Source organism: Aedes aegypti, unplaced genomic scaffold (assembly GCF_002204515.2).
Source record: "Aedes aegypti strain LVP_AGWG unplaced genomic scaffold, AaegL5.0 Primary Assembly AGWG_AaegL5_hic_scaff_1875_PBJ_arrow, whole genome shotgun sequence".
NCBI lineage: Eukaryota > Metazoa > Arthropoda > Insecta > Diptera > Culicidae > Aedes > Aedes aegypti.
This window is the reverse complement of record NW_018735351.1, coordinates 5,957-18,147: the sequence shown is the minus strand read 5'-3', so window position 1 is coordinate 18,147 and position 12,191 is coordinate 5,957. Positions and strand designations below refer to the sequence as shown.

At 38.1% G+C, this 12,191-nt stretch overlaps 1 protein-coding gene across 1 annotated transcript; it reads left to right on the top strand.

The window, feature by feature from the left end:
• The first annotated feature begins 10,497 nt into the window (after window positions 1-10,497).
• On the top strand, window positions 10,498-11,758 carry LOC110680812. Its single transcript, XM_021856589.1, has one exon. The coding sequence runs from the start codon at window positions 10,801-10,803 to the stop codon at window positions 11,734-11,736; it is 936 nt and encodes a 311-aa protein (XP_021712281.1). The 5' UTR covers window positions 10,498-10,800; the 3' UTR covers window positions 11,737-11,758.
• The last annotated feature ends 433 nt before the right edge of the window (window positions 11,759-12,191 follow it).

The following is a 12,191-nucleotide window of genomic DNA, read 5'->3' as shown; positions in this document are numbered from 1 at the left end:
TTTCTTTGAAATTTTCCAAAATTTTTCGAAATACGCCTGTGTTGGAAAGATGAAAAAAAAAGGTTTTTTTTTTAAATAAATTGTTAGGGTAAAGATGAATTGAAGCCAAACTTGAAATGTTTAAGAGCACACATCTGGAGAACCAGACAACTGTTTAAGCTGAAAACTTGAACGATTGTCTACTCGCTGGTGGTGACTGCTCGTCCGCGGCTACAAGGCAAATCCATAATGAAGGTGTCTTGGTTCGAATCCCGGTCGGTCCAGGATCTTTTCGTAATGAAAATTTCCTTGACTTCCCTGGGTATAGAGTATAATCGTACCTGCCACACGAAGTACGAATGCAAAAATGGCAACTTTGGCAAAGAAAGCTCTCAGTTAATAACTCTGGAAGTGATCATAAGAACACTAAGCTGAGAAGCAGACTTTGTCTCAGTGAGGACGTAATGCCTAGAAGAATAAGGCTTTATGGTTCTCAACATTTGTGCTCTTCAAAATTTGATTTGTGGGTTTGATACATGTTCGTCCTTACTATAAGCAGTTGGATGAAAAGGAATCGGCATTGCAGATTTTGAAACATTCCTAGCTTGTACACAAATATTTGTTATTTTTCAGATTAAGAACGGAACTGCCATCCCCTTTGAGCGTTTGTAGGATTTTATTCGTAATCAAAGAAAATTATCGAAATAATCGAGAATTTACGTGCCCTGAATGATTTAAAATTCAACTAAATGCTAAGCCAACGAAAAGACTGTAGAAGCTTTGGGTAATACATCAATCAGCTGTTAAAAATGTCCCAATATATATGCATGTACAAATGTTTGACGCATATAATATCGTTCAAAGCCAGCATAGAAACGTAAATTTCTCACGTTTACTAATACCTAAATCGTGAGGTCCTATTCAAAACAAAGGCACCATTCAGAATACTACAACTGGTAATAAAGCCTACTGGTCCGGTGTTTGTAGATTGTAGTGTTAAATTTAAAAATGGTCATGTAAGTCACATATATTTTTCAGCTCTGGGGGGGGGGGGGGGGGGTTTGACCCCCAAAACCCCCCCTTGGTTGTGCCACTGAAATAACCCATAACGCGGGTAGATAACCTTTTCCTGGTGCGTTATGCTTTACCCCATCTACCAGTGAACCCTAGTTCTGACTGCTTCAAACTAAGAGAACAGGATATTATAGTAATCAAAGGAACATTTTTTAGTCCTTGTTACATTTTTAAACCTTGTTGAAAGTGACAAGTCTTGGTTTTTTCCAGTTGCCGAGAATGGTCTTGAGACAAGGAAAAAAAAATGAGTCGAATGCAACAATTTGTTTTCTAATCTTTTATTTATTTAGTTCTCTAGTTTGAAGAAGAAAGGACTTGGATTCTGATACATGGACAATATCGGGGTAACTTCTTGGCTTTATCAAGGGATCCGATTTTGACTGATAAAGGGGCGCGCCTGTGAAGAGTGATCCCACCACATTCTTTAAAGGGTATAGATAGCGGAACCTTTCAATTAGAATCTTTTCCTGTGATCAAGTTGGGAATTACAACTGAAAGAAAACCGAATACTTTATCGCTTCTCAATAGTGATAAGGTAACACGACATGCACTAAACAAAGGACACGGGATATACTACAATAGATCAAATATTGGTCGCAGTGGTTTATGTCCCGAACAGAAAAAAAAAACATATAAATTATCGAGAATAAGCTCATCCGAAAAAAATAAACTTGATTCAAAAATATTGTATGATTGTATTATTCAAAGTAGAAACAACAGAAAGATTAAATGGGTGAACCATTTCGATAGTTTAGAAGAAACCATAGTAAATAATCGGATGCCGTGTTAAAGCAACTATCGGAACGATTATGTCAATCTTACAAGACTTTTTTTTTCCGTGCATATAAAGTTGATTGACGATAGAGATATTATAACACATCTGTGGTAGAATTCAAAATCAAATATTAATTAACCAGTAACAGCATAAGCAGAAGACTTTCAAGAATATTGAGATTTTCGAGGAGTAAAGTAAATGATTCCGAGCAAATGACTGCTAAACAAATATCAATTAAGCATTTATAAAAAATAGACTTTTTTATTTAGGAGACTTACAGGAAAAGTTGGCTAACTCTGATAGGGATTTTGTCTTTAAAGTGGAAAACAAGAAACTACTAAAATGTAAACATTATTTCCGTTTTATAAAAAAAAAAGTTGATGTGGTGCCTTGGATGAATCAACCTTGGTCGGCTAGGTAAATATATCTTGTTACGTAGTGAAAGGTGATGCAGAATGGGTGCAGCAAGTTTAGAGTGTAATTGTTGCTTTGTGCGGGAAGCATAAAGGCTTGGAAGAGCCATGAAGATTGTGGAGCGTAACGAATAGTATTTAGTAATATCTGTGTTTGTAGTGATACGTGGAATTCCGGATGATGAAATTACCACAGCCATTATTTGGGCAAAGTGTTTCAGGTTCAAGGGCTAACATTATTTTAGCAAAGAGGTTCGAGAGTTTGTCAACAGGCGGCTCTAGTGAGCATGGATCTTATGTTTTGCGGATAGCTCAGTAGCCTGACCACTTCCACCAAAAGTTTAATGCTCAATTGCCCACTGCACTGTGACGTCATGCTTCAATTTTGACAGGTACTGGTCCTGTTGTTTACAGTTTGGACTTAGTACTTTTTTCGAATCATTCTTAACTTCGTGAAAGTTTGCTGCGAGAAGAGGTCAAATCCACTGCAGATACCCACGGATCGTATTATTCTATCTTCCTACCGTGGAAAATCGTCACCATCAACATGCTGGTGATAGAAATGCGAAGATGAAAAAATGATGGAAAAAACGACTAAGTCCGAAACGTAAACAACAGGACCAGCAGCTGTCAAATAAGTGAGGTTAGGCTCGTCATATGCAGCGCTCTATTGACTGTTCAACGAGAAACTTGTGACGATCGACGCTCCACCATAATTCATATAACGGAGGGTATTAGTGGGGCCCAGGTAGCCGTAGCGGTAAACGCGCAGCTATTCAGCAAGACCAAGCTGAGGGTCGTGGGTTCGAATCCCACCGGTCGAGGATCTTTTCGGGTTGGAAATTTTCTCGACTTCCCAGGGCATTGTCATGTCCACCTATATCAAGTATTAGTCATTATACTACCCTATGACTATGGTACCTTTTACTTGTTCGTACCTGGGAGGGAGGCACCGATATTACACACGAAATGTGACACAAAGTTATTTCGAATTGCAAGAAAACTCCAGCTTGCCAACGACAATCAAGGCAGACTTGATGAAAATCGCTAGTTTTCTTTTGTTGTGTTCCTTCGATCGTTCTGGACAAACATGGAAAAAGGGCCAAAGTTTTCTGTGCATTTAATTTTCGTTTTAATTGGAAAAAGTAAAATAATGCGTATTTGAATACTTTATATTCAATCAGGATAAAAGGTGCTATTGTGACATTACTTTTGAATAAGCATGAATAGCTTTTCAATCGATTTTATGTCACATTTGATAAAATGCAAAAATACGTTTTAATCAATTACGCGCTTTTTCCATGTTTGTCCATTGTTTTAGATCTAGGCTCACAGTGACAGTTCGTGACAGCAGAATCTCGGCTCACCTTGACGTACATAAATTTCGTATTGGTTTCTCCCTCCCAGGTTCGTACCTACTAAATTTCTTAGCTATTAATAATGGCTGCTGTATGCGCAGAAGGGACAGACTTCCCGAACGTGGACAGATTAACATATTATTTTATTCTTTATTTGCAGGATATAAAAGTGGCGACGAGGATCATGGAAACGTGTGTTGGAGATAATTGTTTTTCTTTGGGATGGCGAATTGCCAATTTAATTTGTTTTTGAAAAGTGTGGTGAAATTGCCTATATGAGTTGAGCCAAATTGTTCTTTAGAGCTGACGAAATTGTCGTTTATTGTGAACATAGTTGTTCCTTTGTGTAGCGATTGCTGTATTGAGATAAACGGATTTGTTCTTTAGTGTTGACGAATTTGTCAAATGTAATGTTAAGCAGTATGAATCCAATGGTTTGAATGTTTTGTTGTAGTCATGAACAAATTTGTGATTTGAAGATTAAATTGTGGAATTTTCTGGGTATTTTTTCGATTGTTCATTGTATGAGTTATTGTAACGTGTAGGTGTCTTTTTAAAGAGTTATTAGAATGTTTATAAAGGGAAAGGACTGTCATGTCTACCTATATCAAGTATTAGTCATTATACTACCCTATGACTATGGTACCTTTTACTTGTTCGTACCTACTAAATTTCTTAGCTATTAATAATGGCTGCTGTATGCGCAGAAGGGACAGACTTCCCGAACGTGGACAGATTAACATATTATTTTATTCTTTATTTGCAGGATATAAAAGGCATAAAGTATCATCGTACCTGCCACACGATATACGCATGCAAAAATGGTCATTGGCATAGTAAGCTCTCAGTTAATAACTGTGGAAGTGCTCATAAAAACACTAAGCTGAGAAGCAGGCCTTGTCCCAGTGGGGACATAACGCCAGAAAGAAGAAGGGTATTAGTGATTTTGCGGTGGGATGTTGACGTTTGATCACGAATAGCATCACCAGGCGACAAAATTTCGTTATTCCTTGCGCTACTGAACAACTTTGTCGAAGACGTTATCTTTCCAAGTTGTCAGGCTACTGAGTTATGCGCAAAACAGAAGTTCCATGCTCACTAGAGCCACCTACCTGGTGGCGAAATCTCGAACCTCATTGCTAAAATAATGTTAGCCCTTGAACCAGAAACACTTTGCCCAAGACGCTATCTTTCTAAGTGGTCAGGCGCCTGAGCTATCTGCAGAACAAAAGTTTCTTGCTCATTTGCGCCACCTGGTGACAAAATGTCGTAGCTGTTGTGCTACTGAATAACTTTGCCGAAGACGCCATATATCTAAGTCTTCGGGCTACTGAGTTATCCGCAAAACAAAAGTTGCATGCTTACTAGCTAAGCATTTAATATAATGTAATATTGCTGTTTGCATTTGAGATGCAAATCTTGAGCAAACATTCTCCAAATGCGGTAACACAAAACAATCAAAGGATACCTAGAAACGATTATATAAATCACCGCCGCCCTAGCAAGAAAAATCTATCTTTGACATTCTTGTGAAAAATCTTACCGCGTTTGGTGTTCCCGCATTTGACATTTGCATTTCAAACGCACACAGCAATATTATATAACTATTAGAGTGATGCAAATTTTGAAATTTTAGCTCCCCTATGCTTAAACGATTTTTATTATAGTAAGTAGCATCCTCCCAAAGTTTGAAATGATTCGGAAGAAATTTGCACACGCCATTTGAAGTTTATATGGAGATTACAGTGCGCCTTTTCCATAGTAATTTCCATACAAACTTTAAATGGAATGTGCACAAACAAATTTCTTCCGAATCACTTCAAATTTTGGGAGAATGATTTTTATCATAATAGGGTCCTAAAATGTTGAATGAAATCTTGTTTTTATTTAGTAACACGAAAGAGCATGTTACTGCAATTACTTAAACAATTTTTCCCGATCAAATAACGGCTATAACATATTTAAACTTTAACTCAAAAATTGGGTTCATAAATGAACCTTAACACTTTTGATAATGTTTGACGTTCGCTATGTCGACAAAAACACTACAGGGCTTTTAGTTTTAACGCTGGGGTTGTTCCTATCTGACATTTCGGGAGGGACGCAGAAAACAAAATACACATAAGAAAAATGGAAAATGACTTATTTTTCTATATATTTTTATTGTTTTTTAGTTTCGAAATATGTAGGGTAAAAGCTGCGGTTTTGGCCAGCCTAAGAGAAAATGTTAATAAAAATTATATAGGATGCCCTGACCAAATTAGGTGTATGTGAGTTAAAATTATAAGGAAAATTAATTGTTTTTCTCATGTTTTGAAGAATTTGGACGCTTAAATAAATGTGACTCTATCATGTGAAAGTGATCTACTGAACACAAAAGGTTTCATGTTGATTGGCTTTTAAACGGTTCATAATCCACTATGGCTCCAACTGGCGTATGACCAAAACCGGTGCTTCTACCCTATTTATAGTTGAACAAAGACAGAGTTGAAATTTGAAATGTATAATGAGATTACTTTTCTATTTTTATTGTACTTTATTTGGTATTTCTACCAAATTTAGTGATTACAAAAAACGATTCCATCCAGTTAATAAGATTTTTGCCATGTGTAACAATAATAAAGTTTACGTGCTACTGTTTTATTAATAACTTATAAATGATTTATTTGTAACATGTTTGATTCCTTCTTATGCTATTTGTGCTTCTTTTTCAGTTAATATTAAGTGCGATGTGATATACTATTAAATGCACTTTTTTTTCTAAAGCGTCAGCTACGTATTTTATGATTGATCCCTTATGAACATTAAATATGCACTCAATCTATGATTTATCAATCCTATGAATTGCATGAATTTGGATGTGTTCCACTTGCCCCGTTTAACGAGGTAACTGCGTCCAGTGGCTCATTTTACAACTTTCTTCTGAGGTTTTAACAATTTCGAAATTATTCAAATTCATACACACACTAGCAAATATTTTGCCAAAATGTGACCGCGTCGTTGGATTTGCAAAATGTTTTCATTTAAAAATTATATTGAACATTTTGTTCAAACTATCGTTTTTTTAGTTCCCACTTGCCTCGCAGTACCTTAAGGACATTGACACTTAAGGTTTGTTCCATTTAACAATCAACAGTCTCAAAAATATGTCAAGCGCATATATACAGCTCTTTTTAGCTTTGTTTCTTTGTGACAATAGATCATAAAGAGCGTTAAAAAAAATTTTGCCAAATTGACAGAACATTCCAATTACTCACATTTTAGATTTAGAGATTTTACAATTATTCCTGTTAATTTTCATTTAAACTGATAATTATACATGATTTTAATTATCAAGAAGGTTTACAATTTTGATCTTTTTACATTTTAGGCCAATAGAGTTCTCTATGAAATATATGGCAAAAAACATACAGAACCACTAGAACGATGAGCATAATCATAAGCATAAGCATTGATGACAGTACAATTCGTGGTTGCTAGTCCGCAATTGACTGGAATAATCAAAATTGTACAGGGAAACAGATGCAGCTTGGGAGTAGCATACATCTTCATTGTACAATTTCGAGAACTCCAATCATAGTACAGTCGTCTCTCCACATCTCGATATCGAAGGGACCATCGAGATAGGGAGAGATCGAGACATAGAACAAATTTTTGATGAATACTAGATTGAAAAACACTCCGTTGCCAAGAAAGTAATACCAGTAATACACAAACAAACGTCATTTCGCGCTCCTAATTTGTTTTGAATCCCAAAACATTGGTCTAGTAACCTTCGATATTGGTCATATCGACATACGGAGAGAAAATTGAGAACGAAAAATGAACAGAAACACATCGAGATATGGAGATATCGAGATAGGGAGGATATCGAGATATGGAGAGTGAAAATGTATGCAGACTGAAGGGACTTATGAAATCATCGACATAGGGAGAGATATCGAGATGTAGAACATAGAGATGTGGAGAGTCGACTGTAATGTCAATAAAGGCGCCGGTCACGTCCTTACAGTCATCTGGGAAGGAAAGGTCGTCCATTGCTACTAGAGACCGAGATCACCTCTGCATCCCCATGGTTTTTACAGGAAGGATGATTGTTAGTGGGAGGGTTCAAAAGCTACATAATCAGGATTAATCTTGGTTATGACATGAATCGCATCATGTAGCCTCAATTTGAAAAAGTCATCTATCTATGCGTCGACAATTTTATTGTCGAACTATTGAAAGGTTATTTTTTAGTTATTGCGACAAAATAAGTAGAATGATGAAGGATAAAGTAGAATGATGTAAGAAATAAAGTAGAATGATGAAAGGAAAGTTCTCACCGAATGTCAGAGCATGTCTTCATGGGAATTTCATCCATTGTAGCTGCCGGAGGTACCATTTTTCAGCTAGCGAAATGCAAAAGAAACCCAACTCTAATACTGCTCTTCTTTATCTTGCGAAGGCTTCGATTTCACAAATCTTGACCGATGAGAAACACTTTTCCTTTTCTCAGTTTCAGTTTCTTCAGATTGGAATAGTTGATCTTTCTCCCTGCAGAATTACGGCAAAGACTTTTTACTATGTTTACAAACTTTTTATATGATAACAATAAATGCTTCTTTAACAAAACTGTAAAATCCAAGTCACTTTTAAGGCCACACGAGACGTCATCATAATTACTCTATCCATTCCTAGAAGCAAATCCCAAGATCCACTTCATATATCGTTGCGAAAATGTCTCACTATGATTCTATACATGTAGTGCACAACCCAATACATTTTCAGCTTCATCGATTCAGTAAAACTCGAGATTTGCTTCCACAAAGTTTTGATGATAATTGTTGGAGTGAGACGAAAGATAGGGAAAATAACACGCTCTCCCGTGTCACCGTAAATGTCACAATCGTCAGCCGAATATCAACCAGTACCCTAAAATTATAGAGTGAAAATTCGTGACTGGAGCAATTTTGCGACCGGTCGCTATCGCGGCTTACTGCGATCTCCATTCAGAACCTCAAGAGTGTTAGTTCAAAAACTCAAAACAAGCAAAAGGAAGAAAGGCTTATATTAACAAGAAACATCATTCATTCGAAGGTGCACCGAAAGTTTGTTATTTTTGGACAGATATCGGGATTTGATTTTTTTGTTGGATTTTTTTTAATGTTACTCATAACATCAATGTCTCTATTATTCCACATTTCTGGTACATTGACATAGAATACGGAAAGGGGAATCATCGTCAAGCTGGTGGAGGGCTGGGAGGGAGGCACCGATATTACACACAAAATATGACAGAAAGTTATTTCGAATTGCAAGAAAACATCAGCTTGCCAACGACAGTCAAGGCAGACTTGATGAAAATCGCTAGTTTTCTTTTGTTGTGTTCCTTCGATCGTTCTGGACAAATATGGAAAAAGGGCCGAAGTTTTCTGTGCATTTAATTTTTGTTTTTATTGGATAAAGTTAAATAATGCGCATTTGAACACTTTATATTCAATCAGGATAAAAGGTGCTACAGTCAAACCTCCATGAGTCGATATTGAAGGGACCATCGACTCATGGAAATATCGAGTCATGGAACAGCTATTCTTTGGAAAGCTGTTTGAAGGGACCATCATAGTAACCATGATTTTATGTTTTTAGTATGGTTCCATGAGTCGATATCGAGTAATGGAACATCGACTCATGGAGGGATGACTGTATTGTGACATTACTTTTGAATAAGCATGAATAGCTTTTCAATCGATTTTTTGTCATATTTGATAAAATGCTAAAATACGTTTTAATGAATTACGCGCTTTTATCATGTTTGTCCATTGTTTTAGATCTGGGCTCACAGTGACAGTTCGTGACAGCAAAATCTCGGCTCACCTTGACGTACATAAATTTCGTATTGGTTTCTCCCTCCCAGGTGGAGGGGAGATTTCCTTCTATTGTTGCTGCAAAACAATTTAACCAATAACACAAAATCATGTTGAGAATCTCTTAGCAGAGATCTTAACGATGTTTAGTGAAAATTGGAATAGTAAGTTCACTCATGGTATACTAATTTTGAAGTATATACTCGAACTTCAATAACATTTTAAGAGCGGAAATATAGCTAAGAAAAAATATACAGGACTTTGAATTTTAGTTCGTCACAGCCCTTAAGTATGTTCAGCAAAATTGTAGCCAATTTATCAAAGGTCTACTGTGCGGTATTTGTGTCTTTAAAACAGTTTTTCTGGAAATATTTGAGTAGATGAAAAAACCGAATTTAGTACTGTACCATTTAATTCCACTAGAGTTTGTATCCTTTGACAGATACGCGTATTTCGACCTCAACTGTAAGGCCGTCTTCAGTGTCGTGTACTAGACACGACACTGAAGACGGCCTTACAGTTGAGGTCGAAATACGCGTATCTGTCAAAGGATACAAACTCTAGTGGAATTAAATGGTACAGTACTAAATTCGGTTTTTTCATCTACTTATAGGTATTCTACTAAACAGCTCGAAGATTTATTATCATCATGGAAATATTTTCCATTCCATCAAGGTCGCCACGTTACTCTAAAGGAAGAATAATAAAATGGCTTCAAAAATATTTGCAAATAACCGAAGAGGTATCATATTAATGATCAGAAAAATTGCGTGTGAAAAAATGCGCTGAAAAATGCTTTGGGTGTAAATTCGATCGTATGAATGCAACCAAGTGCTGGCAAATGAAATCAGCCATCCAGCCAGCAAGCCGGCCAGCCGGGAAGACGTGAAGAAAGAATTACTGTTATAAAGATACATTTTTCTTTCTTTCTTGGTTTCTCCTTCTGTTGTACAATTGTGTGTTGCTCTGTTCAGCCAGCCAGCCAACCTGTTTCTCCGGGGCTCCGTCCGGGATGGGAAGAGCGCAACTCTTGCCGCCGAGAGCGAGACTTCTTGAACGTCTTACGTGTCCCGGATGGCTCAGTGCTGTGCTAGATCTTGATCGGTTCGAATCGTACGTGGAACGTTACGTTTAGCTCCTGGTTTGCCCTCGTCAGCAAAAGGGCTCTTTCGAGGGCGTGACACAGTTTTTTTTTAAGTCCAGGGGGGTTAGGAGATGTTTTTCGTGGGTTCGGAATAAGAGTGACGAAACATTTTTGGAGAGAAATACTGAGCAAACACAGAATCGATTAGCACCGCGTTTTTTTTTTGTTAGTTCGCAACTGATAGTGACCTACTTTAGATAGGAAAAGAAGCATGATGAAGGTTAACGGTAAATACCTGTGCGTGATATCATTGGTGATATTTTCGATTAGTGGAAGTGCTTATACGACACAGCGATCGAACGTCCGGGATGACGAAGGCAGTCCGTTCCTGGATATGGCCTCGGAGTTCTTGCAGTCTCTTGGAAATCAAAATGGAGGCGGTGGAAATGCGGCAGCTGGGCTGACGGGAATCGCTTCCATGCTGTTGCCACTGATGGCCAATGCTAATGCCGGAGGTGGTGCCAAGTCCAACAATGATGGTGTTGGAGCGATCCTTTCCGGAATCGGAAGCATGTTGGCCGGGGCCAATGGTGGCAATGCCGGAGGTGGTGGTGGTGGATTTGATCCCGCTCTGATTGGCAATGTGATCCAAATGTTCGCTGGAGCGAACGAGGATCAACAACCCCAGAGACGATCCAACAAACGACAGAAGCGTCAGCAGAGAGCCGAAGAGGGTAACCCCATCCTTGATACCGTTCTGACCGTTGCTCAAACTTGGCTGGCCAATCAGAACAGCGTCGATCATGACGAAGATCGGGAACCTCAACATCCTGGATTCAATGGGGACACGATCGCCAATCTATTGCCACTAGCCGTCCAGGCGTTCCAATCCTTCTCCGGTCCAGACATGGAAAAGACTCAGGAAAAGCACAAGGATCACTCGTGGGTTCTGCCACCCTTCCTGGAGCACATCCACGTCATGTGGGATCAGTTTACACAATCCGAGCTGGCACAAGCCCTGTGGACCAAGATCGGACTGGATACGGTGTTTAAGGGATTTGTGGGTCGCGATGGAAAACTGGACTACGATAAGCTGTTTGCCACGCTGCAGAACCAGAGCTTCCGGCGACGGTGGATTAAGGCGGCCACTATCTATCTGGCTGACTGGGCCAATTATATTGCCAACCCGGAGGTCTATCAGAGGTGAGTGGCGTGGTGATGACGAATTTCAAACATGTTGAATTAACTGTGGGGCAAGAGAGTTGCGCGCAAAACCTAGCTGGAACTAGCTAGAGCGAGTTAGTCATCAGTTGGGGTAATTGGGGGTGAAAATTGATGAGAGGACAATCCGTTGTGACTGCGTATGTTTGAATATAAAGTTACATTAAAATCCTTCTTGGTTTATGTTTGCTTGAACTAATTTCATTTTGATGTTTCAAAATATGACTGTGAGGTGACCGTGGCAAACTAAGTCATAAATAATTTGAGGACTTTGGATTGATTATTACAGTGAAAAAAAAATAACATGTTTGCGTGTCTCAGGGATCAAATCATCCCCTTAATGCTATAACTAGATAACTCAAACTTTCTATTTTTAGGGTTCAATATGTCTAAACATAAATAATAATTAAATCTGACAGATTTTCTCAGATCATAAGCGTG

Bases quoted from the DNA above. Each gene is read 5' to 3' on its own strand.
- LOC110680812 (XM_021856589.1), top strand. From the start codon at position 10,801: ATGATGAAGGTTAACGGTAAATACCTGTGCGTGATATCATTGGTGATA.